The sequence below is a fragment of the Phalangium opilio genome, unplaced genomic scaffold (assembly GCF_054372755.1).
Source record: "Phalangium opilio isolate 3A_F unplaced genomic scaffold, DU_Popi_V2 ptg000014l_1, whole genome shotgun sequence".
Taxonomy (NCBI): domain Eukaryota; kingdom Metazoa; phylum Arthropoda; class Arachnida; order Opiliones; family Phalangiidae; genus Phalangium; species Phalangium opilio.
Genome location: NW_028324149.1, coordinates 3,349,508 through 3,377,258, shown reverse-complemented (window position 1 = coordinate 3,377,258; position 27,751 = coordinate 3,349,508). Strand labels below are relative to the sequence as shown.

Below are 27,751 nucleotides of genomic sequence, written 5' to 3'. Positions count from 1 at the left end.
AGATCAATTAACACGTTGACAATATCCTACCAAAATCCTCCTACAATTCACTTAGTTGCAACTTTGCCTACTGTTATAGAAGGTTTCATTCTACAGCAATAGAAGGTTTCATTCTACAGCAATAGAAGGTTTCATTCTACAGCAATAGAAGGTTTCATTCTACAGCAATTTCATCCGACAGCAATAAAATTAAATTACAAATTAGAATTATTTTACCTACACTTCTTTCGTTTTTGGTGGGTAGTAATGTTTGGTGGTTCACCGAACATGGGTTATAAATCAAAACAAGGAGAAACAAAACAAAAAGTGATTAGAGACGAAATGAGTGACTTCCTCGCGTTAATTTGGTTTTTCGGAAGAACTTTATTCCAATGGACTTTGTTTATTATTAGAAAAATACAAATATGATTAACATAATAAAGTTCATTATTTTTTGAAGTAGCTCTGCATCATTTATATATATATTTTATGTTGATTCGTAATATTGGTCCAAAATATTTGTATAATTTTTTTTTATTCTTGTCAAACAGTCGATGCCCGTAACGATTTTCCAATAAACAGAAAACTTTTCCATCACACGCTGCCACAGCGCGCGTAACTTTTACACAGCAAGGTTTGAAAAGTAGATTTTTTTAGTTGTCCTTTCTCGTATTAGAATCTTCGATATTTTTGAAACATTTTCGTATTTTAAGAAGAAAAAATGCGGCGCGGCGAATCCGATATTAAGGAAGAGGCTGTAACCTTTGACCCCGGCTTCTAATCAACTGTACAAGAATGCGACGATGCAGTCAGTTTGGTCACTTCACGCCGGTTCTTGGAGGGATGGGCATTGGTCATCCGGCGAATAATGCTGTTCAATTTGACACTTTTTAAACTCTCGATCAACAAAATTTTGTATAACAATTAAGCATTCATGCATTTAGAACTCGTGTAATTCTATAATGTCCAAGCTTGGGTTTCGCATTACACAAAATACAAAGCAGTCCAGGTATACATCGACGCATGCGTAAATGAAACTATTCATAGCCAGCGTATTCAAAGCCCAACTGACCTGCTTTATGAAGTCCTTACTGTGATCGGAGGGCAACTTGATGGCATTGACGCAAGTGGCTGGGACTCCGCCGTACATGTAACTAGTCCGAATATTCGCGTCTTGCGACGTAAAATCTTCCATACGAACAAAATGTTTCGTTCGTTTCACTCGTGATATTAATTTGAGCAATCAGGGACTAGGTCACATACCGGAAATGATATCGGGACATCTTTCGTCCAATCCACTGTTGACGCTTTTGCAGAAACCCACCGTATCTTTGTGCAGTAAAACCTCCAAACTAAGACGAGGTTTTTCATTAATTCAATTAATTTTACAGACATTAACAAAACAAAAAATAACTTACTTTTTCTCTTCCTTGTTTAGCGTTACGGCTAATTAGCAGCGTTTAAATGGAAAGATTTAATTTGATATAATATTTAAAACCGTGTGCGTAAAAATAAGTTGTACCTTGCATGCACGTCGCGATAAGACACTTATAGAGAGTGTCATAGGCTTATGGTTAAAGGACAATCAAATAGGTTTTTGGCTTACTTTTATCATATTGAAACTTCTGTTTGATTCTTATCATGATAACGAAGATGAACGCTGTTGAAACCAGCGCCACGATAATCGCAATTAACACCATAAGTAAGGGGCTGAATGTCACCTGCCATATACCACCTGAAAAAAAGGTAAAACCATGGTTTATGATTTTAATTCGCTTGAAAAAAAATAGTGTTCAGATAAAGTAACCAATGACTCCGCTTCATAATAACTTTATATGGGAATCTTTGCCACTTATAATATATAAAATCTGACATAATCCGAACTATATAAACCAATTCACTTTCAAAGGGTTTGCAAATAGATATACTCTAACTCAAACAAAAGATCATCCCTAGAGAAGATTAGACATATCTTAATTGAGAACTAGACTTCGTTACAATACAAATTCGAGACGATATTTGAGCCTAATTAGATTATTTAATTAACAAAGTTTTGAACTCTAAATTTGTTCCCTGTTTGTTAGTACCGATAAGGTATATTTATACATAATTTTAGAGTATACAATATCAAATTGAATTACGCGGCTTTAATTGAAAATAAGATCTTAATTGGTTCAAAGAATACACCGTTTCCTAATTAATATCTCAATTCTCGAGCAAAGTTTTAAATAAGAACCATACGACTTATTAGAACAGCGACATAAGTTTACAACCATAAGTCTTCAAAAGTTATAGAATCAAATTTCAAACTTACTAGTTTTGACTAGATTTTCCTGCGACGCTAACGTGGTTGCTTGAAACACGACTGATTCGCTGCGTCCCTTTGAATTGACGGCGAAGACAATGACGATGAATGCCGAAGCCGGAGGTAGTTTCCTCGCGTTGAAAATCGGAATGACTGAAGTTTCGTTAAGCCTTTGTCGATTATATTGACTATCGTAGACTTCCATTAAGTAATACTGCGTCACGCCACTCTTGCTTTTATGTTCGCACTCGACGCGAAATGTAACGTTCGTCTGATTGGTAACGACGCAGTTTTCAACGGGATCTGGTGGACCTAAGACGTGACAAGGTTAAACAGCCATATTTAGAATCATAACCCTATACTATTCTCTATAAGTAAGCGTTAGCCTGATTTCATAAGACTTACCCGCTTGAAAAATGACGAATTGACAAGGATGCGACTGTTCCCCGACTACATTAGTTCCCGAACAGTACAGAGTTCCGTAGTAATCCTCGCCGGCGACGTGATAGGACGCCACGGATTTGGTTCCTTTACTCGTAAACGAAATATTATCCGAGGCGTGAAGAGTTCGATTGAACAACCAAGAAAAGCTAACGTTGGTCGGATCGGCCTCAACTTCGCAAGATATTTGAATTGTTTCTTTCAAGGCGGCGCCATAACGAATCTGTTGATCGTTAACGCAAACTGGAGCGTCTGCCAAAATAAAACGCCAGTTCGTTTTAAAGCCGCGACCTAAAATTTATGAATTCTGGCTAGACGAGTTTCGTTTGATTTTAACCTAAATTTCTGAAAAGGACTTTAGGGAATTGGGACACTGAAATCCCATTTCCATTAAATTCAAATACCACTTTCTACATACCAAATTAACAAAATTTTATAGAATTTCTCGGTCTAAATTTTTAGCGAATACATTTTGCGAACTTTAGGTTTCATTATATATTGGTGAAACTTTGCCTGGTGTTTATCGCGAGATGAATGTTCAAAAGTTATGGATAGTACTATGATCGTAAGTCTCCAACGTTAGGCTTAGAAACTGGACTTACTTATTTAGATAGATCTCAAACTATCTTCTAATATTTTCAGAGACTTTAAATATGTTTTACCACGTGAATCTACAGTCAATTCTATAGTTCTAGACATTCCCAGACGTATATGTACCACGAAGAAAAGGTTGAACCATACTTACACTGAACTCTTAGCATGACCGTGTTACTGACGCCTTCACCCTCGGCGTTTCTCGATTTGCATATGTACCGACCACGTTTATCTCTATGCACATTCTGAAGCACCAACGAATGGTTACTCAAGATAATTCCCGCGCTAGTATTGGTGTGTAGCTCTTGCTCCTCGAAAACCCATTCAATGTTATTGACCCACGGATTGGCTTCTACGCTGCATTCGAAATAAACGTCGTTGCCCTCTTGGATATGTCGATGACGAAGTTTGTTTCCCAGTCGTAGTGACACTTTGGGTATATCTGCCAGTGAGGGAGAGAAATTAAAAACGATAAGTATAGAGCGCTGATTGGTTGACCAAAAAAGCCTGGATTAACTTTGTCGTTAACGTATTGGGCATTAAGAAAGTTTTTTATCAATCCACCACTTTCTCTCAATTTCATATATGCTCTTGGCTCTAGTAATTACTTACACTGAACATCTAACGTGACGTTATCTTCAATTTGACTATTAGGAATCAATAAATTTTCCGCTTTGCAGAACAATTTTTCTCTGTTGTCATCGCTGGATGGAACGAAATGCAAGATACTTTGAGTCGTGTTGCCATCCAACGAAACCATATCTTTCTTGGTCTTCAATTGAGTCCGTCCTTTCCACCACGTGATAGCCGCTGGAGGACGTGAACCGGAAGAGCGACAAACTAGTTCCTTAGGCGTCGACGCTGATAAAGGTTGTCCATCGTAATCTATTCGAACTTCGAGTGGTCTAACTAGGATAAAAGATAATTTAAATATTCCAAATTAGCTATTAGAATTAAATGGAATATAATTCTACAGTTCCAGAGTCCAGAGTGTCGCTAAAATTTTTTACGGGCTTAGTTACTCGAAACAACGACTAAGAAATCTTAAGAGTTCGCGCACCAATTTAGCAAAGCGACTCGATCCGAGGTAATTGACCTTTAACCCTTAAACTGCCAATAGATCGCGTGTAGAAGAGTCACTGAAAGCGCCTTCATCGAGAAAGATCGACGTCGTTATGAAAAGCGAGTAAGGAGGATAACTTTGAGAAGATCGTGGGGAGGAAAAAAAAAAAAGATCATTTGTTAACGAAAGATCCGAGCATTCCAAGTCCAAACGAGAAATCCACTCGGTCGGAAAATGTCCATTTACGTCTTTTTACAACCTTAACTTTCCGTGGAAATAATCTTTACGGATAGAATGGATGAAGCAATAAGAGTCAAGGACTTCGGGAGTCGCACACACCCACTCACCATCAAAGAGGACGATTTTTACAGAATAACTCACACGCTCTTAAGGCGAGGGGTCGAGGGAACAGTGACATTATTGTCATTTATCCTCGTAGAAAAAAAAGTGAAACGTTTCTTCAAGGTTAACGTGGAATTTCTAACTAAAATTGAAAGGGTTACGAATTACGACACGTTGTTTTCTTTCGTTGATAGGTTAAAACTTTAGGGGGTTCTATTTCTACTTTGCATTTCGCGTACATTGTAATATTGTCACTGGGTGACTGGGAAATTACGTTCCTTCGTTTTCGTACCATTTGAAATTACCAGCTACTTTAACGGGATGCATTCCGAAAGACATCATTTCGTTTTCGCATTAGACTCAAATCCGAATTTGGGGGGAATGAGATTGCAAAGTTGAGTAGAAAAAAAAAGCATTTAGAAACGGCCATTACACGCTAAAACTAAAACCCATTTAGGTTAAGTGGGGAAGTAACGTTTAACTTATTAAGAGAAAAATATTAAGTCTGAAAGATAAATATTTACATTAAAGTATACAACTGAATTTCTAAAATTCAAACCAAGGTTTAACGACTAATTTTAAATGCTTTTACATAGCACGTGACATAACTTATAATCCCTCGTGATTTACTGAAGCACGCGTAATTTTAAATTTCAAAAAAGGCTTACGTAATATTTGGAAAAAAGACAACAACCCATAACATTCATATTCTGTTTTTCTTGGGATAGGTTTCAGTTAGACTCAATGGAAGATTAGGTTGCCGAATATTTGAAATTATACGTTAGTCGCAATATGCTTTTCCACATTGACAATAAATTAAGAAGGTACAAATTAGCCATTTCCCCCGACATGGGGTACACCGTTACGGTTTTTTTCTGGGGTTTCTTTAGCGTTCTGCTTGCAAATTTCTATTTTCCGCTCTTCTATAAGCGGATATTTATTTAGTCGAACCATTAGGTTTTAAGGTTATAAAGGTAAGTACTGGCGACACGCGAGGCCACCAAATAATTCCAACCCCAAGACGTTTACTCCTTCGTATATATCGTATACATAGCCCAGAAAGACCCCCCCCCTAAAAAATCGGATAAAAAAAGAAATACCCTAAATCTTTCCTAAGGGATGGTGAATTGATATATATATGGAAGAATATATAAATAATTTATCGAATTATCTCCTATTTTGATTTAAGATAATAAAAGCATAAAAATATCTTAAGTTGGTAAGAAATTGCGAAATATTTTTCTTAAAATAGCTGATTTCGATTTTTTTCTATATCATGTGACATTTTTCTTTGTAAAGAAATTATTTTACTTTTTAATGACATCAAAATTCCTTGACTTTCCATGATATTCTGAACTAATATTCAACGGTTTCTATTATTAAATTCCTTAAAATTGTAACCCTATTTTGTTACATTAAAAAAAAACCAGACCTAAAATTTTTAAACTAAAACAATTAGCGGCTTTTCTATGAAGTATTGTCCTACATATAAGGTATCTATCTTGTACTAAGCTATCTAATATTTAATTTAAAATATCATAACATTTTAAAAACACTTCCCGACCTTTTGAACTAGTTTAAAAATAGCGTGACCTTTCCATTTTCCACGTACTTAAAAGAATACAAATAAAAGAAAGAAAAAAACAATAGATCTTTTAGCAAACGCATTTTAACCTCTCTTTAAAACGAACGTAAAAGAACAATATAAGCTAGAACATTAAGACAACACTTGGAATGATTTGCGCAAGAAAAAGATCTCTGAAGTTTCTTTCTGGGATCACTATTTACTCCCAAAAACGTTCTCCCCGCATCGCGTGCCAGTCTTTCCAATGCACGCGCTGCTGATGTGAGTGGCTAGAGCTCTTTTTTTTGCTCCCATAGGGCGGGAACGAACTGGGCCAGAAGAAACACAATCCTCCGACTCTCTACGTACGTATAATATAGCTGAAAGAGCGTACTATATAATCATGTCCACTATCATTGAGAATATCGTTTAAAATAATGGCATGTGTACCGTATACGCTACATGTCGAATCGTGACATATTACATGGCAAATAAAAAGAATATGTGAAAAAGTCACGAATATTCTCACTGTACTCGCGTCTAGACGAGTAAAATATTAAAGTTTCATCATAACCCTATAATATCCGTAAGTATTGGTCTCACGTAAAGGCCTCTCTCTTTCTTTCCAAAATTAAAGACTGTGGCGCCATCTTCTTTCAAGTTTCTCCTTCAAATCGAAACTAAATAGACGCGTGACCTTCTACGATTAACTTTTTTCTTCGAATTGGGTTACGACTAGAGATGGAATTTTTGTTTAAGAAAAATCCGCTAGGAGTTACTTACAACATTTAACCCATTTCTAGCAATCAGGTTTAGACAATAGCTACTCGTTTTCTTAAAGAACTATTAAGGCTATTAAGAGTAAAGCACGGGGTAAAAAAGAGTAATGCTATTTCTGGAGCTATTTAGTATAACTTAATGGATATTTCGTGGCAGTTTATGGGACGCACGTGATTGAATTGAGGTAGTAGCTATTAAAAATAGTTCAATCAAGGTAAAATATTACATTTGTCCATTTGACCCTCTTAAATGTAATAACAAAAGATCGTCAAAATTATTTGTAAGCTAATTGCGCCTAGGCAAGTTACCAAGGCAACAAAAGTTGCCTCAATATTGCCATCAAATTCTAAAAACGAAATGAACAAATTGTTCTTTGTGAATGTTGATAATTTGAACACATTTGTGTCAAAATTACCTCAGTTATTACTTAACTAATCATAGGTAATTAGCGATAAATTCAACTCACAATTCAAATCCACGGTGACCATGGATGAGACTGGTGACGTCAAGTTATTATTGTGAGCTTTGCAACTTAAAACCGCCATCAGGTCATGGCGCTGTAGTACGGGAATGTCCAAGACGTTTCTGGTTGTCCCTCGAGTCGAATGTAAGTAACTTTGATCCAATAACGACGATTCTCTCCACCAGGTTAAGGTGGGAGGTGGATCGCCTGTAATGATGAAAAATAATAAGTCATTTATTTGTGAAAGAAAAAAAAAATCATCATCAAATTGGGTCTTCGGCAAACTATAAACGAGCCTTTTGTCGTTAAAAAGCGCGCGTTGAATTCCCAATGGGCTGTTTCGATCTTCTACAAGCTAAATAAACAAAGGCTGCAAGAAGGTAACGAGATTTTCGCCGAAATGGTTGGTTTAAATTACTATTATAGAGGAAATAGCGCAAAAGGCTATTAAAATATTGTATATTTACTCATTTCCGCAATTCAAATACATTAGGGTGCTTAAGTAAGGCCCATTTCTATCAATTCATAACCCAATAATGGATAAGTATGGGCCTGCTAGGGGCCTGCTAGGGGCTATTCGGTCGGCATTGTCCATGCAAGGCTGAAGAAATTAAGGCCAATTTTGCACCATCTACTTTAAAAGTTTAAAAACGAAACCAGAACAGAATATATTCATGGTCGACTATGATTCACTCTCCAGACGGAGTCGGTTTTCTAGCATCACAATAGGCTATCACGGTTTCTGTTTACTGAAAATCCAAGTCGCCACCAGGAGAAAACTCTGCTTGCTCGTATGAAAATGAAATATTCCTTCGACCCATACTTATATAGAGTTTAATAGGCTTATGATTTATAACCAACTGCTTAGCCTCTCTAATATCATTATGTACATTCTTAACGAGCGTATTATTCAATATATCGACTTTGGCAGAGCATTAAACGAGGAGTTGGAAAGTCGCAATTTTGAGCGATAAATTTACTCGTTTTTGCTTAAATTACGCGTATAGAAGTGCGCGATCCCTCGTGAACTACGCGTACTTGACAGCACGTGCTTATTATTTAGAATTAATGAAAATGGTAAAGGTTAATCATATGTGGAGACATAGAAAATACCCTGCGCCATTCGTAGTTTGCTCTAGTTATAAAACGTTAGCTTATATTAGAGTTGTAGATGAAATGAAGCAAACTGGTGGATTCATAAAGTCAGAACGAGACGGTTCAAATATTATAAAGATTAAATTAGGTAATATTTCTTTGGAATATTTTGACTTGGAAACATCAAATTGCAGCAGATAAGACTGTTATCTAACTTCAAATTTTAAATCAAAATTTATCTTAAATGGAATAGAAACAAATTCAATCCTATATGGCTACGAGATAACTTGTTTTCCAAGCGCCCTGTATAAGGGAATAAACTAGGGGTAATTAGCATAGCCACCCAATTAAAATTCGGGGATTTAATTAAAAATTAAAAGTGCTCAACGCTTCATTAAAAATATTTCTAAATTAAAATCCTAATCTGTAATTATAATCTTAAAAATAATAAAATAAAAATGTGCTTTATGAATATATACATTTTTTTAAACACAAGGTTGGTGTTACTTTCGGGCATTGAAGCTCATCGAGAATGTATGAGAAAAATACGCAGTTTCGCGTGAAAAAAAATCTTGAATTTATGGTTCGGTCCTAAAAGCTGTTACATAAACGGTTAACTGGGGAAAAACGGCCAACGGGTACAGCTAGTTTGAAGCGCCACGTATGAAATGGCCGTATAATTTCGTATTCAAAACGGGCCCACGAATAATTTCTTGATCCTGTAAAGGCTACTCGGGCCCTCTTTTTTCTCCCGAATTTTCTCCCGCTCAAAACGAGCATTTGGATTTTTACCTTCTTTGAATAATATCCTTCGCATTAATTCTTTAAAGCTAAACTAGAAGGTGGATCATTTTTTAAAGCCCTCGAAGATGAAAGGTGCTTCAGGGTTATTAGTCTAAGACTTTGCTTTCGGCAGTCTCGTTTAAAAGATCATAAAATTACGATAGACGATACGTATGATCATAAGATCATAAGATATGTTATTGCCGTAAGTTTTCTAGTACTGGTTACAAACTGGAGCTTGTCATGAAGTGAGGGAGGTAGGTCATAGATTCGAGGTAAAGCGACGCCTGATGAGGCGCTGTCAAAGGCTTAATAGTGGACAGTAAATAGGAGGATGAGCGAAGTCTCTAGCATTACGAAGTATAGGCAGTTTCTTATAAATTTATGGTATAATAGAACCATCTAGGACTTCTGGTGACAAGAGTTCATGACCAGAGGGCGCAGGGTTAATTTGCGAGTGTTTCCCGGCCCAGTTCGGTACCGAATTCGCTAAGGTAGTGTTCATTTCCTCTTTCTCTGAACGAAACGCTAAACTGTCTAGACTATCTTGTTCTAGCAATCGTTCAAGTCTTCCGATATCGATTGAGAAGGGCGAGATTCTAGACTACACTGTACAGGATTTAGGAATTGCGAGTGAGATGGCATCAAATGATAACGCGTTTGAGAAGAATGGTATTGTCTTTGCGGGAAACAATAGATAGTTATAACAAGAGGAGTTGAACCTCTTGTCTTTAACAAAGATCTGGTTCACTGTTGCAAGTTGCGAACGAAAGACGTGTATCGCTCGGTCCCTAAACCTCGGTCTTCCGTACCTGGAGAACCATCTTCTTTCCGGTGTACGTATTGCAACACGTTCTGTACTTTCTTTGCAGCACTGTTTTTGTTTCTACTCCAATTGATATAATTCTCAAGGGGGGAAACTGCGCCAGCCACTTGCATCGTGGCCTATAGCTATCCATTTCGGGAGAAGAATATCGGGTTCCAGGAGATGTTTTTCCAGCCGTAATCGCTTCGTTTTTCGACAGGGAGTCAAGACTAACGGTGAAAAATCGATGGAATTACCATATCCTTCGCAAAACGAACTATATATCTTAATTTCGATCGATGAACCGGACTTGATGTTACGTTTTTGCACCGAGATTATAGAGATTAACGGAATACTCGGTAAAAAAATAAATTGAACCTATCATTAGGGGTTGCCTACAAAAATCCCAATTCTTTTATTGGAAACCCTTAATTTTTCCTACAGAAACTAGATACCGAAAAAAAAAAGAAAAATAACCAGAACTGATTTAAAATTTAAAAGTTTCTTGCATTGGGAATCATACTGAATTTGCACCACGTGGAAAGGTACCCCGCCTTTTATCTCTAAGCGTAAATATAGAGAGGGGAAACCACTTCAAATGATCGTTGAATAATCTCAGATTAAAATACAATAAATATGTAATGCGTAATTCTAATTCGAATTCTATCTGGTAATCTTAAATTCAGATATATAATATTTCTTTTATTATTATTATATCAAGCTATTGTTAATCTAACTTTAATGCAAGTCCATTAGCTCATAGCCTTCTCATTTTAAATGCCAAAGGCCTATACACACGCAAATTTATAGCCCTGCTATTTTGGTCCTTCAGGTAATTGTAGGTACGACCACTCGGGTCGCAGATTAAAATGAGAGTATTAGTTGAAGAAGACAATTCTTAAGTTCCTAGACAGTGAAATGACCTTTACACACCCGGTTTATTCCCATTTGGTCAAACTCAATTTAGGAATTATAAAGCGGCCAAAACTTAAACTAAAAACTTCATCGCGATAAACATAAGTAACATTATAAAAATAAGTATGACGATTGACGTTAGGCGAAATTCCTTATGACATGAAGGAGAGTTTCCATCTTAGGGTTCTGGCGTCAAAACAGGATATGAACAACTCTTAAACAATACACAGGGTGCTCCAAAGAAGGGTAATTATACAACCGAAGTACAGTGGCGTGGTTCCACGGGCTATGAAGTTTTGCCCTAAATGTCACCCTAAAGAAGTTATGACTAGAGTCTTTTAGGGATAATTGTTTAGTTAAGTTTTTCATTGACGTATTTAATTTATTGTCATACTTACTGTTGCTACGCTATTCATACATTACATGTATTAGAGAGCGATGCTCTCGGAGTATATTCTTAACGGTAATAACGGCACGGAATAGTCCAGTCACGTGTCCAAAATAATTTTTTCCTCAAATAAGGTTTTTCTATTACTATAGCATCGTATGGCGGGAACGATACCAACCAAACACAACAATTGAATCGTACGTTTGACCGCGCTCCCATACTAGTTACATTCGAAAAGCTATTGTAAATCCTTCATTTTCAATGTGAAACTCGACTCCTTCGTAGAGTGCTATCAATTCTTTTCTTTGTTCAACTCGCCTCAAGATCACGTAGAGAAAATAATGCCCACCTATGGATGCGGTTCGATTTTCTTCGTATAAAACTATATAAGTGATGGGAAATAATCATAGAGTATTTCGATTGCCTTTGACGATGGTATCGCTTGAACTAACTTATAGCGATGAGTAAGGGGCGTGGGTAATATCCCCGCGTTTATTACGAAATGCCCTATAGAAGGTGACCCAGTTCGTAGGCGCGATTTCGAACAAAATGATCGATTCGTTCAGATATACATCATTTTCGAAGTCAAAAACGCGATCTGACTTCTAAATACGCTGATTCCGATGAAGGTATTTAAATAACTAGAGTCACGTGGACATATTCCGACGAGAATTAGGTATGACGTTTCCTTAAATGACGGTTTAACGATTACCATATAAGTGCGGTTCGAAAGGATATTTGCTACGAACACGCACCTATTATTAAAATGTAGATTGGGCGTTTCGTGGTGGCGTGCTATTTCTCGTAATGTGGCGTCTCCCGGGGACAATATGTCGGAAACTGAAACTACGATGAGCTACTGTCATCTCAATATGTACACGTAACCCGACAAGAACTCGAAACAAACATAATCACAGTAGGCCACGCCTCTATTCCGTTTCAGTTTAGTGTGGAGGAAATTTTTAAAGGAAGATGTCGCGGGCGGCAATTTTCTTTAACTTTGAGTTTCAATGCCGATACTATAAGTCCCATACTTAGGCATTATACGGTTATAATCCCATTGCGAGGAGAGATTACGCTTCATCTGATTTTGCAGGGGGAAAAAGGCTTAAAGTGGATCGAAACTCAACCAGTTCAAATATTTAGTAATATTCCGATTGTTTTTCCGTTGCATTATTTATTTAGATAAACTATAGGAGACTTTTAAAGGCTAGTTTTCACTGGGCAAAAACGCGGCGGAAAAGGCCTTCCGCGGAGTTTGCGTAAAAATATTTTACGTAAAATATTTCGGAAAGCTAGCGATTTTACGTAGAAATGCACGGAATTGAAGTTCTATCTTTCCGCCGTTATTTAAAAAAACGCGAAATAGTAGCCAATCACTGACGGTCTTGTGGTGGCGCTTTAACGTAGTCTCGCGCTATCTATTTTCGCGCACTTTGTCCTTTGCTTTGACCGAAGTCTTCTTACTGCTAGATGCGCATGCGCTAAATAAATCCGCGAAAAACAAAACGCCGGAAAACGTCTTTAGTGAAAACCTGTCGCGGAATCGTCGCTAACTTTCCGCCAAATTGAAAATATTTTGCGCCGCTTTGCGCCGCGTTTTTGCCCAGTGAAAACTAGCCTTAAAAAATAATCATTTCCGCGTGAGGGCGTATTTTGCGTTCTTTTCGCGCGTACAATGGAGTTCCTATTTTGCAGCACCCGTTTAAAGGAATACCATGAACGAAAAAAAAAACCTCAATAAAGGCGCTAGAGTTTCGATAAAAAGACGGATTTTTTTTATCCTTGGAATTTCCAGAAGTTGATTACCAAAAGTAGTTATCACCTCGAGTTATCATTCACGAAAATTTCTATCAACCCCTGATAAAACAAGATTTTTTTCATAGATGGCGCTGGAAGAAATTACACTCCGTAGCGCTTGGCCATAATATAAACACATTCCCAATGTGACCTCTATAATTTTAAGGTTAATATAGAAAATCTTGGGAGTATTATTGCCATTTAATTTCGATTACGATATGGGTTAGAATTTACATCGAATGCGTAACTTCTATTTGAGAATGAAGAAGGGAAAGAGCTGTCGAGAAATGCCAAAAAGTACTCTTATTTTTTCCAATTTTCTTTCGCCACTAAGCTATAGGAAAGGAAGGTGCGCTCCGCGTGGAAATATCCTTCTAGCGCGACCTCCTTTAGCATTCTTCTTGGGTGGCTTGGCTGGAGGCTTTACCCTCAGACCAATATCCTAATAGACGAGTATATCGGAGAAGAATGCCCAACGAATAAGCCGTTTCAATTGGATTTCTGTCTCAAACCATTCTCTATACGCCCAAAAAGAAAACTAACCGAAAAAGAGAAAGGAAGAGATGTATTTGGAAAGATGAACGTGAGCTGGACCGGCGCAAGAAAAAATATAAAGGAAATTTTCCAGGATATATCAAAGAACTGACTGACTGCGTGTGGAAATAAACGTATCCCGCAGCGTAACCCTTTCAATTTTTGGAGGGTGCAAATTATAAGGTTCAATCAGAGGGATTTGCCAACAGAGGAGTGGATCGTGTTCTAAGTAAACTTCCCCTAGCTATGGTTTTACTGATTTCCACGTAATTCTCTATGCCTCAATAGATGAGATTCGTAAGTTGACAAGATAGCTGTTACAAACGTGACACTTAATCCTATACTTTGAGGTGCCTCATTCTTACTGACAGATAGTTTAGGGTCGTTGATACGCGTTGAAACATTATTGCGACTGACGAGGAAAATTTGACGTTACCAATTCATTGTAGAAGCTAAGTTTATGAAAGCAGACGATGAAAATGTAAAAAAAAAAAAAAATGCGTATTGACTGGGTTAAAACGGAAGTAACTACTACATTTTGGCTCCAAGTCCTCGCGAATTAAGACACAAAGGAAATAGGTTCCGAATAAGAAGAAGAAGAAGAAAAAAAACAAGCTTAAAAGAAATTCTTACCTCCTTCGCATTCGCAAACTAGTCGCAATCTTTCGCCTTCGTTGTAAGGACCAATTAGACTTTGGAGAATCTCACCAGCTTCATCAGAAACGACGGGAGTTTTCGGTGGAACTGCGTAAAAGGATTGCACAAAAGAAAAAGATCAGGAAATAAGGAAGAGGAATCCAATAGAACGAATTTTCCTTCGCTATTAAGCCTAAAGCTAGCTTAAAAATCGAATTACAAAAAGAGCGGCTGTCCTAGAAAATTTAAGCGTATAATTCCTTAAATGTTAAGCCTTGCCCAAAATAAAATAGATTCAAGAAGATTATTCAGTACTGAAATCAATAAGTCATGTTGACTTGGCCCTTCGAGACCAGCTTCATCAAACCATTTGCGTTTAAAATTGTTATTGAAGTAACTGTTGATGCGTAAGCCTTGGTCATAAGCGGTTCTAGTTAATAATTAACAGTAATTTCATTAACAGAAATCGAATTAACTTTTAAATAACATTCGAGTAATTGTATTATTTAAATCCCCTGGTAATTATCCGCGGATAATTACACTTAAGAACTATTAAATTCATTAATTTTCACTTACGTAAAACAATACGGGTTTTAATAGCCAATTTCATAGAACCTACTCACGAATCAAGCCACGTCTAGAGTAGAGAGTTCAACAGCTGTTTTCGCCTACACTATCTCCGCCCCCCTCCCTTCCCACCCCATATTGAAACTACCCGAACTTTAGACTAAACTAAATTGGTTCGAGGATGGACTTTGTATTTCAAAAGAGAGGGAGAAGCGGGAACTTATTTGCTATACCCGAACAGCGTGGGGGAATACATCTCGTTTAGTATCTCCCCCTCTCGCCTGCCTTTGAACAGCGTTTCGAAATTTCGCTTGACCTTGGATCCTAAACTCGCGCTCGCGTTGCACATGACGCGGGTTTTGAAGCCCTGTGATTGGTGTAGATTTAAATATGTCAGAACTTCTTGTTTTTATGTTTTAAAACCAAATTTCATTATCAATTCAACCTGAATATGAAAACTATATACTAAGATTAGCTAAAACTTTTACCCCGCAAATATTGTAAATGAAGTTCAAATTAAGGTTACGTTTACTTAAGTTATTAGAAAACTTTCCAAGTACGGTACCTTTCATCAATTCGTCTAGAACATATATAAGAACTCTCCTAATTTAAACTTTAGCTTCTTTACATTACGGATTAAGACCAATCATCTTTTCTTCTCCCGCCCTAACCATGCAAGCTTCCTTATAATATAAAATCGATTGAAAATTAATAAGGGTAGTTCGATTTTCAAGATCCAACGTCGGTACTTAAGTCTAGTAATTTATTCAATAAGTTATAAAGGGGATGAAGGGCCGAAGAATTTAAATGATGTAATGTCGGAAAGCTTTAATCATCAAAGGCAGACTTAACGAATATCATATAGAGGAACCCACATTAATTACCAACGTTACTAATCATATTTTGTAAACGCGTTAAGCCTAATTTTACTTTATTTCGATAACTTCTAGCGATGGACTACCGACGTGCCTGATGGTACACTGTATCAAGTGCTGCATGGGCAGTCTCTAAGGGGTCGCCTTTATAAGTATTCTCAAGGCGTTGAAAGGCCATAGAACAGGAAGTACTTTGGATGTACGTCGGACCATAGATACCCGAGTCCTTTCAGAAGATGGGATACGGATGGTATAATTAAACGTAAGGCTTTCGCGTTCTTGACCCCTTTTAGACCTTTGCTTGTTTCCGACATCAACTCGGTATACACTCTGAGACTCATCTCATCTTCTCTCTCTCGTCTTACTATTTTTCTTGATTTTTCTACTCTACCTTTATAATCTTGGCAAAGCGAGTATTTAAAGGGGCAGTATCACGATCCAGAAGTAGGTAACTTTAACCAGGAATGTATATATTTTGATGAAGCGGGAATGATTGATTAAAAAAGTCTTATTGGCTCTGTTAAAGCTACGTTTTGTTCACGTTGCTAATGGTGTGGGTGAAAATAGGTTCCTGATTTATGATGCGTGAGATTTTTCCTTTAATATCACAACATATGTATATATATATAACTTAACTAGTAACTCGTTAAGTAGCCTTTGCTAAGCCTTGGTGACCTAAATTTCTAAGTAAAAGATACGTAGATAGTAATGTCTATTGACGTAGAAAAATTGAAATATACGGAGATAGCCTGGTTCTAGGAATAAGCAATTAAAGGAAACCGTCTCGGAGAATGGAATAACTTTTCTATCCCCGTTGAAAAGTCCGTTGAGAGTTTCGAGTATAAATTTTTCTTCATTTTTCCTCTCGCTTAGGAAACAAAATTGGATATTATCTCACTAAATTTTTCATCTGAAATGAGCCGGTGGAATTTATCCATTTGTTCATTTATTCAAATGTTTTCTTCCCAAATGTAGAATATCATAAGTCTACATAATACTCTCCATAAGTATACGAGTCGAAAGGATATATTGCGTGCTTTATTAGAGACATCTAGTGGCGGTTTATTTCCCGTAATGTCCAGAAACCATAGCATAGCCTACTGTTATCTCGATATCTACGCGTAACCCGACTATCCTAAAAATGGAGATCACAGTATGTCGTGCATCTATTATGTTCCCATTTTTAAATGAAGATGGCGCTAGGGTCTCTTAAATTTTTTCAATCTCGTATGGCAGATGCCGGTAAAGCAGACTCATACTTATGGAGAGTATAATAGGGTTATGACTGTACGTATTGTTTTCCTCTTGGAAGGAAATTAAAATTCCTCAGAGAAAATGAAGAGTGTTATTAAAATTGCGTTAAAAATTAAAACATTTTGCTTATTTTCCAAATGAGATTCGTTTAAACTTTTAAATAATCTAGAATATGTTAAGACAGTGTTTTACAAAATTAAATAAAATTATCATCAATTCCCCTTTTTCTTTGGCATGTATGACCAAACTTACGAAGAGAATGATCAGCTTATACTTGCACTAAGTAAAAATACGATGTCCATATGGACTTACCTATGACTTTCAAGGTAACAGCGGAATATCTTGTTCTGGCATTTTTGAAGTCGACACGACATTTGTAATCCGATTCGTCCTCTTTGAGGACTGGAGAAATTCGGAGAACGGAGGGCGAGTGAGACGTGTCTAAGAATGTCCTCGATGTGTATTCTACACCGGCAACGTGTTTGGCGCTTTTGGCGGGCGCCTTTCGACTGTCCAAACTATAGATGGGTGTCGTTGACTCGTCCTTGTACCACAAAACCAAGGCAATCTCGTCACCCGGTGTCGGGGACGTCAAATTACACGGTAAAGCGGCTTTCAAACCCGCAATGGCAGTTATGACTTCGGAGAGATTGCATTTTGCTACAAGAAAGAGAGAGAAAGTAAACGAAAATGAAATTATTACATTTATAAAAATAAGTTTATATACATTTTTTATTTTATTCAAGCCTATAAACAAATTAGTGAATTTTCTTCTAGCATTGACTAGGCCTATTCGGATATTGGAGGCCATTACGGCTCACCAATACTTACAGAGGTAATTATACGGTTACGATATTCTATTACTTCCAGACTCGGGCAATAAAACATTGTAACAACGTCAAATACCTTTAATTTGAGTCAAATTAGAACGGCACGCGAAATGAACATTAGAATCAATAAATTGAATAAACCCTTAAAAACCTTTAATTCCATTTGGTTTGTAAATGTTACTGTATAAAACGTACAGCGGAAATTTATTTATTACTTAAAAACCTTTGACGTGGACCAGGAGAATTAATGGCAATGCTCGAATGGTATTAACCGCGATTAGTTACGGTTTAGAAAATTCTAAAAGACGACTTGCCAAGGCCCCAGACGGAACTCGGTGGCTGGGCAAAACCCGGAGTTTTTCCGTTCGAGTGACGGATAGATCTAATTCAGCCCGTAATAGAATTTATCCGCCCAGGAGTGCCAGGAAAGTCGTTAAAATGAGACATACGACCAACAAAGACCCACCGCACCACGTCGCTCCACGCTAAAACAAGGGGACGGGCTATACAGTAAAGCTATATACTAACGCGCGTGCCTTGAACCCTTGACTTAGACAGATGGTTCGAGCTAAATTTCGATGAAGTTAATTTCAATTGAAGAAATTTTAACGGTCATCTTGGAAGTAAGATGGTGGTTTGAAGCAGACGACAGCTATTTTAAGGGGTAGTTCCCATAAAGCGCCATCTATTGACCAAAAATAGAAGTAGTTTATCCGCTACTTCTCCTTAACGAGTCTACGCCCCATCGTTTCAGCCCATTTAATGTGATATGAATTTCGTAACATCAGAGAAGTCGCGCTTGTACAACCTAAATTAGCTTCTAATACGAGCAACGGAAACATTAACACTTGGCCATCCATCTTGCAGCTAAAAACGCGGGAGTGAGATTGTAATAGGGACCTGAAAATCAAGAGATAAATACGCGGGTATACAAGTCTGGTAACATTTCTAAAAAAGAATGTACCTAAGTCCTCTAGTACAGCGCTACACTGTTAACAAGCGTTTTGGTTCGAGGGCAAAGTGGCGTGCCAAGGCTTAGCTCTTCACATTAGTTCAGCCGCAAAAATCGAGACTGCGAAACCACTTTTTTATCCGTCGCTGCCCCTGGCTGCCTTGGCTGGGCTGGCTTTATAACCTGGCGCAGTCCATCGATCGTTCGACGGACTAGTCGAATCGAGGTCCAAAAAGAGAAACCAAATAAAAATGATCTAGGACCCGCGTACTGATCCCCTATATCCTTTTAATTAGTGCTGGTTTGCTAGCTACCATTAACAAGGAGGGAGGTCTTTAACCGAATGGAAAAGATCAGCTAGCCACTTCAACAAAAAAAATGAAGTCATCAATGATTGATGATAGATATGGATATGTAACGAAGATTGAAGCGAAAGTATACGAGGCGACTCTAAGACTAAAGGCGAAATAAGCCCCTCTAAATTCATAATAAATGGATACTCTTGTCCAATGAACCCCTTTCAAAAGGGGAGGTCGCAATCCAAAGGCGTTAGATTGGGCTTCAACTTTACCAGTCCAAAAAAATCTCCTTTTGTTTGGAATGAACATACCGGATGTTCGTTCCGACTTAAGACAACAAAGTGGTCAAACACCAGACACTATTTGACCCCCGACTTTTGAAACCGCAGCTTCTATTCATTCCGCAATCTGTGATGAAATTTCTCGCTAAGCCTACAAAAAAATAAAATAAAATGGAAACTAAATGAAGACGGAAAAAAGTTACGAGTAACTACAGGTCGAAAATCTAATCAACGGAGGAGCGCTTCGGTCATCCAATGGCGATTACTTGTCGACCTCTATAACACGAATAAAGAAAGATTGCACACCCAATGTAATTGGTCCGTTAACCCCCATTCCGCCCTTCCCGAAATTCTCAAAGTCACAGCTAGGCAGGTCGTACGCAAATCAATATGCCCTGGAATTTAACGGCGCACCCAACAGTTTCTAAGGTCTGTGAGCCAAATTCCCTTTACCAGACAATTTTAAATATTTGATCCTTTTGTTGGAACAACCGCAATTTTCCAAGACGTAAAGGTAGGCTAGATGAACAAACACGAATTCCTTAATGTAAACGAAAAGGCATTGAAAATTTATATAAAGTCATGTCCTTAGTTTAATTACGAATCTAATTAGCGTAAATTAACTACATTATTGACAAGTTCGGACGTGAAAAATCTAGACAGAGTCAGCCTGGAGCTGGACAGCATTAGAGAAAACAGTAGTAGTAGAATAGAAGGTATACACTTCATAATTTTCAACCCTATCTCTCTATTTCCGGATATGACGTTGCAACAAAGGCAATACTAAAAGTCAACCAATCAGAGCATGGTGAAGATACGACGCATTATCACTTGGACTTGCACTTAAAAACATTTCTGTTGCGTGTTTTTTACTATTCTTCGTCTGTCAACAGTGCAGTATTTTGTTGAACAGTCCCTCAAAGGTACTCTAAAACTAACCCTAGATAAAAACTAAAAGATTTGGCCGAACAAATATATTACATTTCGTGGGGGGTTGGACCCTAGAGATGATTTCCTCCCATTGTCTAACTCCTGGAATCCTAGATGTTCGGCTATTTACCGAAAACAGTCAAAAAAGGAAGGAACCGTGACGACTAGTCCCGAGGGCTCAACCCACTTCTCTTTTGGTACAATGGGTATGATGGAACCCCCACCCCCATCCTCTCCCTCCCTGTCTCTATCGTAGAGCTCCAGCCTTTTCTTCTTTTTGCCTAGCCATGAACGCCAAAGATTGTACACCTTTTGTTTTTAAGGCTTTGTTCAACACCTCCCCGTTCCTAGTGTACCATTTAGACAAGAAAAAAAGCAGCGACTTAAGACTAACCTATTCGGGGGCAAAAAGGGCATTTACGTTCAGTTTTACAAGAGGGTCTTTATTCCCAGATTCCCAGATTCCCAGAACTTCTTTTGTTGCGTAACTCAGCACGTTGTAGTCTTTAAGACTGCTAGGACTATTTTCGGAAATAACTCGAGTGGAACATTTCCGGATGGAAAACCGAAACCATCTTAGTGATTATTTTGTTCAACCGACCTTAGTTTTGCAATATTTCAAACACTTGATCAAAGATGACGCTACAATACGTTTAATTCTATTGAAGCATGGACACGCTACAGTGAAGAACAGATACTATCATTAGGGGGAAGAAGTATCGTCTTTCTGCGTATCGGGGCAAGACTGAACCTCCAGTGGTAAATGGACAAAGATGTTAAATAGGGCTTCTAAATTACCGTATGTCTTATCTAACGTTGTTGGATCATCCACATAGTAGACATAATATTTTACCCACGATTGATTCCGCACTTAGTGAGATATCAGAGACTAAACTTGTACATTGTAACACAGCTTCAATAAAATATTGATTTCGCCACACACATATCTCAGAAAACGTTTTTGACAGTGATGACTAATGAAATCAATCTTAACTTCAACATCACTTACTTCTAAACTCGTACTAATATTAGTTCAAAGCGCAGTCAAATAAAATAGACCGCAATTTTACACCCGTTACAAAAATGCGGTCATACGCTTGTCAAGTTTAAATTACGAGAAAACGAAGCCCGGCCTTACCAAAAAAATCTCTGTCCGTAACGCGAGGACCGAAATAAAACCTTGGCTACACTATATCTACGTCAAACGGACGACGCGTGTCCCTTATGTCCCTCCGTTTGGAGTCTTCATAGAATATCCTTGACACCGTAAGTGAAGTTTCTTGTAACACGATGGACAAATTTCTTTTTTCCGGAATGTACCAAACCTTAACTTCTTTTTAGAAAAGCATCGCCAAGGCGTCTTCAAAAATTTAAGAAGCTAGTTAGATAAAAAAAAAACTTACGTCTTCTGGGAAAAACCAAGTCCGGATTTTTTTTTAGGTTGACTGTCACTACTTTTTTACGTATGGCGATTTACATTATGTATCGCTTCACGTAGATTCGGTAATACTGCAAAGGCGAGTGGAGAATTTATCTTTTTCTTCATTAGGTCATACACGAGAAAAGAATTTTGCGCGAGCGACAAGACTCGTGCTGTGGATAATTCAATTTCTAGACTGTAGCGTACGCTTCTTCTTTTGACGTCATTAACCGAGGGATTGGAAACTTCGGGATTTTATTTGTCTAAATAGTAAAAGTACAATTTATTTTATCTTAAATTAGCCCAGCCAAATGAAAATTGAAAAATAAAAGAATGGTAAGTATCCAACATGGAGATAATGCCTCTCTAAAAATAATTTAATTTGGCTTATTGTTTCTTAAGCAGTTTTTTCTCTCTTTGCAAGTGCCTGTACAGATTTTTGACGCCTATTTTTTAAGCTTCTTCTTCTAGTAATACAATATTACACTACCAGAAATAGATAATGCGAAGTACACGCACCATATATTCAACCCATCTTAATTTACTTCTGAAACAAATTAACCAACATTTACAATTTTTGGGTTGATGGGGAATATGTTAGGCCTAACTGTATCGAGCGCATCTACACCTACAATCGATTACTCGGTTGGCACCTAGCAGAAACAATACATATTTGGGGAATCTATCGCGCGAAACATGACGCGTTTGAAATGTTACTTATTCTACTAACGATACCAAATTTGGATAATGTTGGGAATGAATAGTTTCATAAGCGCGTTCCCACTAAGTTTGCCTGTCTACTCTTATAATGGATAAATGGTTCGCATGATCAGGCTGGACTTAATCGATGATTTTAGACTAATTTGACGTACTTATATAATAAACTTATGATAGTACATTATACAAACAGGCATTGTGTTCTATTAGATACCGCAGAGATGCTCATAGTTGCCGAGCGAGATAGTCTGATCATGCAGGGATCTAATTAAGCCGCGAGGGTAGATTACTGGATTGGTCTCTCGGTTATTCGCTAATCACCCCGCCGTTGCTTCATTAATACGAGCGCACTAAAGTTACTAAACCGCCATAGCTACTTGATATAAATGGTTCGGAACCTTCTCAATTATACAGTATACGCCCAACGTTTTATCGGTTTCAACACAAAGTACGTAATTTTTAAAAAGAACAATAAAGAGACTATTTTTTAGCAAAGGGAAAAAATTCATAAATTGGATAAAACTTAATTACTACAATTTCTTCGAATAGCCCTGACTGATCCTATAGCTTCCCACAGACCCATTTGGACCGTTACATATATATATATATATATATATACGATTGGTTTAATTCTCTTACCTGGATAGGAACTTATAAGGGGTATTGGCCTTTGTAGGCACCGAACAGATCCTGTTGTAAAACCGAGTCATGGACTGTATATCACAACTGGAACCGGTATAATAAAAACATACGTGATTCCCCATAACCGAGTCGACTTATGACTCCCAACAAAATAGAATTGCTTTATTTGTAATGGTGATTGCATCAAGCGAGTTACGTTTCAGCACGTTCCTGTATTGATAAAAAAAAATCCGTACATTTAATGGTCAGAACTTGACCCTAGCGAGAGTCAGTTTGTAAAGAATGCTGCAGTGATTTTCCTCCCTTCCCGTGGTTTAGGTCAGATACTGTTTCCGATTCGGGCAAAATCCAATACCAAGAGACGCCTTTCAACCCCCTTTAATTATGTATTCTCGTAGCGAATGCCCTTTCGACCCATACTTATGGACAGTATTATAGGGTTAAGGTATAATAATTCATACAAAAATTCGTCGTGACATCCAAAGTTATTGTAAACGGAGTGTTTAATTATGTATCCTGGTAGCATATGCCCTTTCGACCCATACTTATGGACAGTATTATAGGGTTAAGGTATAATAATTCATACAAAAATTCTATGTAACATCCAAAGTTATTGTAAATGGAGTGTTTTACGAATGACCCCTTAAATATAATTGAAAAACGGAAAGACAATGCTAATTAAATTTAAGAGATCCTGAATTAAACACTGCAATCATTACTTGTAAATGGTTTCTTGTAGAAAAAAATTTCACGGAACATTTTTAACTCAAAATCGCCCGTCGTATTTTTTTACAGACGTTTCAGAAACACGTTGTATTTTCATAACACAATTTGAACAAAAACCGATCGCTAGTATTATTGAAAATTTCAAAGAAGATTTGACGTATAAGTTACAGGAAACAATATTTTCCAAATTTTTCTTTCTTTTTTTTTCATCAAAACTGACGCGGGTTTGTTTGTAATCTTAAAATGGTTTTCTCTCTACTTCCCGTGTTTGACAGTTTTCCGTGTTAAAAACATCATCGCGTGAAATGGACCTTTTCAACCAAAAACCGCCGTAGCTCTGTTAAAAGAAACAAGTTTAAAAAAAAGTAATTCAGCTAAAAGCCGAGACGATATTTCACTGGACTATCTCGTAGAAATACTTTATGAATTTAAGAGGAATTGACAGAGAAAAGATGAATGCGTTTTTCCTCGGGGTATTTCGATTGAACTGGCTATCAATTCGTATAGCACGGGGTCAAACTGGGGGGGGGGGTGAGGGTGTTAGATGGTTCCCGCATTTATCGATTTTAGACGTTAAACCCAGTGCTTATTTTAAAATCCCTAAAATTTAAATCTGACCACGGATTACATTCCAAAATTGAATATAAAAACGAATTTCTTTATCATATATTTTAAAATTGACAGACAGCACGCTCGTTTTTCTTGTGAACTTTGAACCTTTAACCGATATAGGCCTACAAATCTTTATTAACCAAAAATGAAATCATTTATGGTTGTATTTTGGCATGGAGGAGTGATTATTGACGTTTATAAGAGAATTTACATAGTAAAAAGATAATAAGGGATAGCTGTATCCATAATGAATGAAATCACGCAAACAGATGTCGACTCAAAAGCAATTTTTATCAATTATATCTCGGTATAATTATGGGCTTGCTTATTACAATCATTATGGAGTTGAAACCCCTTTAATTAATGGTCATAATTCAAAACAAAATTTATCCTAATTGAGTAATATTAAACGTAATAGACTATAGCTCTCTTCTCTCTCCCTCGCGTACTTCCGCTTGGTTTAAGACAATAATAACTTGCAGATTTTACATTTGGATAATTTCAGAATTTCGGGGCAACCCAATTTTTGAAGTACGAAATCATTTTGAATTGTTGTTCGAAAACTAAAACCTAAGTTTAAAATGGTTCGAAGTGATTTAGCTTGCGATGTATCAAAAGTGAATAAAAATTAACATAATAACAAACTTTAGCCAAATTTGAACTACGATTTTAGTGCAGTTCTCTGATTAAAGGGAACTTAATAAATCCCATATGCTGTTTTGTCATTACGAAAAGCGTGGAATGCGAAATCAAGTTTGGGATTATATAGTTTATCAGGGTCACTCTAAATGTAATTACAGAACTTATTGTTCAAAGACAAATTAAAACAACCCTTATTTCTACAAAAATGGTTCCCAAACTCTGAACAGCAATCAGGACTAGAGCAACTCGACTAACATTTTAAATGAATAAATAAATCTTACCCGTTTTTAGCACCAGGATCCCGAAAACCACAATCCAACAGTAACTCGAAAAAACGGCTCCGACACTTTTAATCAACATGTCAAGAAATAAATCCTTATAGTACTTCAAAAACTCTTTTAAATCAATTCAGTTCAGTTGATATTCTCAAGTACTTTTTTTGCTCTATTTACACGTATACTTTAACGGTTCCTAAAGCTTGGCAAATATCACCAGCAGGGCATTATGATATAACCGAGCAAGAAACCTCGCAGGACCGACCGACATCATCTAAAATTCGGAAAAATTTCAAATTTACGCGCTGGGGACCCCGAATCTCCGGATAAAACTGCAGTATCTCTTTTAGAGTGTCTTGATTCTTGAGAACGAAACTTGTCTCGAGAAACCGAAAGAGAGAGAGCGAGAGGGATGCGGAGAAATTCCAAATTCGTAACCTTATAAGTTCAGTACTTGTATATCTCGAATCATAAATACCGATAAGCGGTTCGAGATTCGGAGAGGTTTTAGACCGAATTGAATTAGAAATGTCAAGCGAAGTCGTCAGAGCCCGAGGCTAATCAATGCCCGAGGAAGAGTTCTAGAGTCGTGAAGGATTTCTCAGGCGAAACTGATGAAGACAGTCTCACTTTTGGGCAGCACGAGACACTCGTTGGAGTCGCTTCGCCGTTCCCTTAAAGGAGAGAGACTTAGCTTCGGTGGTGTTTCTCTCAATTTCGAATCGCCGCAGAGCGTCAGATCGATCGTGCTATAGTAGCGACTAAGGGTTACTCTACGCGATGGAATCTACCTCTTTAACCCAACTACCGCCATCTTTTAAGTTATAAAGATTTTCAATTACGTTTTTCCAATAAAATTAGGCTTCTAGTTTCGCTCGTTTTTTACCCCCGAGAGATAGTAAAGGACTGAGTCTACACCCCACTCATCGATTTCGGCCTTTTAGAGTCGCCAGAGCCGCCGCCGGTGTGGTTTAAGCCGAGAAAAAGGTCACGTTAAATATGCCTAGTTTTCTCTTAAATTTATGCTCCCTTTTTTCTCACCATATCCACAATACTAGTACGGAGAAGTAAGCGAGAATAGAAGTCAACGAGGAGAAGTGTAAAACACTTTCGGTTTAGAGTTAAAGCATCCATTAATTGGAAGTCGAAGAAGTTTAAAAACTTCGCCACAAGAAGACGCCCCTCTAAGAGAAATACGTTGGGACGTAAGGTCCCAATTTCGAAACATACTTACGGAGAGTATGATAGACTTATGGTAACGTAAATTAGGCCTTAACTTAAAAGACCGCGCGAGTCTGGAAAATACTCCGCGACAACAAGGAACAAGAAATGTTCTCAATTCACTTCTACTCAATTTACTTCGGGTACAGAAAATACGCGATTTACATAGTACACTAGGCAAACACTGTCATCGTTCGTGTCACAGTAAGGACGGGATAGCGTGGTGAAAGAAACGGGGGGGGGGATATTTCGCGTAATACTACTAGAGGGACCTTTCCACGATAGATTATTTTCTAACCCCTTTTCAAGCCTTCTTTGAATACCAAATAAACAAAGTCTTGTACAAACTCTCGTACGTTAGAATAACTATCCGTGTTATGTACCTTCTAGACCCCCAGACCTCGAGCGCCGGGGGTTAAGTAACTCGTCTTTAATCCGAGTCATAGCCAATATAATTTTATGACGTGTTAAGATACACCTAATTCAAGGTCAAGACCCAGAACGCGGAAAATGAGAGATAGCAATATATTCACTAACCACGTGGTTTTGTTTATACGCCCTCGAGACACAATTTTAAAGCGCGTGGAATTTTGAAACCTACGGATATTAATTAATGTATTCGTGGAGACACGTGACAATCCGAAACCATTGCTCGTGACTTAATTGCGCGCGAAACTCTAAAATTGAAGGCAAGGCTTAACGAGTTATTTTTATTTATGAAATTGCCTCGAAGCAATCCTTTCCTCGCAATTTATGTCTTAATAACGTCCCCGAATACAATTGAATATTAAGCACCTTGATGGGGCGTAAGCGAATTCGCTAAACTAAATAAACCCCACTTGCCAAGAAATCGTTTATTGAAAACATTTACAAAGTACCCGTTCCCCAACTTAATTATAGCTTGGGAAGTTTGGTAAAATACCTCGTCTCTTCGACCAAAATTTATCATAATTTCCCCCAAAAGTTATATACTTATAGAAGGCTTGGTGAAATTGGTGGCTATAGTCCAAGCCCGAGGCCT

At 37.5% G+C, this 27,751-nt stretch overlaps 1 protein-coding gene across 1 annotated transcript; it reads right to left on the bottom strand.

Moving 5' to 3' along the window:
* Window positions 1-352: 352 nt before the first annotated feature.
* Window positions 353-26,242, bottom strand: LOC149705117 (kin of IRRE-like protein 2). Its single transcript, XM_089865305.1, has 13 exons — window positions 25,516-26,242; window positions 17,496-17,843; window positions 14,485-14,595; window positions 7,535-7,738; window positions 3,932-4,228; window positions 3,471-3,761; window positions 2,690-2,977; window positions 2,294-2,596; window positions 1,586-1,714; window positions 1,398-1,425; window positions 1,243-1,331; window positions 1,052-1,167; window positions 353-850 (listed from the first exon to the last, which is right to left on the bottom strand). The coding sequence occupies exons 1-13, from the start codon at window positions 25,592-25,594 to the stop codon at window positions 803-805; spliced, it is 2,331 nt and encodes a 776-aa protein (XP_089721431.1). The 5' UTR covers window positions 25,595-26,242; the 3' UTR covers window positions 353-802.
* Between the last annotated feature and the right edge of the window lie 1,509 nt (window positions 26,243-27,751).

Excerpts from the sequence above, each read along its gene's own strand:
- LOC149705117 (XM_089865305.1), bottom strand. The coding sequence starts at position 25,594 with ATGTTGATTAAAAGTGTCGGAGCCGTTTTTTCGAGTTACTGTTGGATT. Across the intron at positions 1,715-2,293 it reads GGAAAATCTAGTCAAAACTA|GTGGTATATGGCAGGTGACA; the intron begins GTAAGTTTGAAA and ends CCTTTTTTTCAG. Across the intron at positions 1,168-1,242 it reads ATGTCCCGATATCATTTCCG|ATTTTACGTCGCAAGACGCG; the intron begins GTATGTGACCTA and ends TTCGTATGGAAG.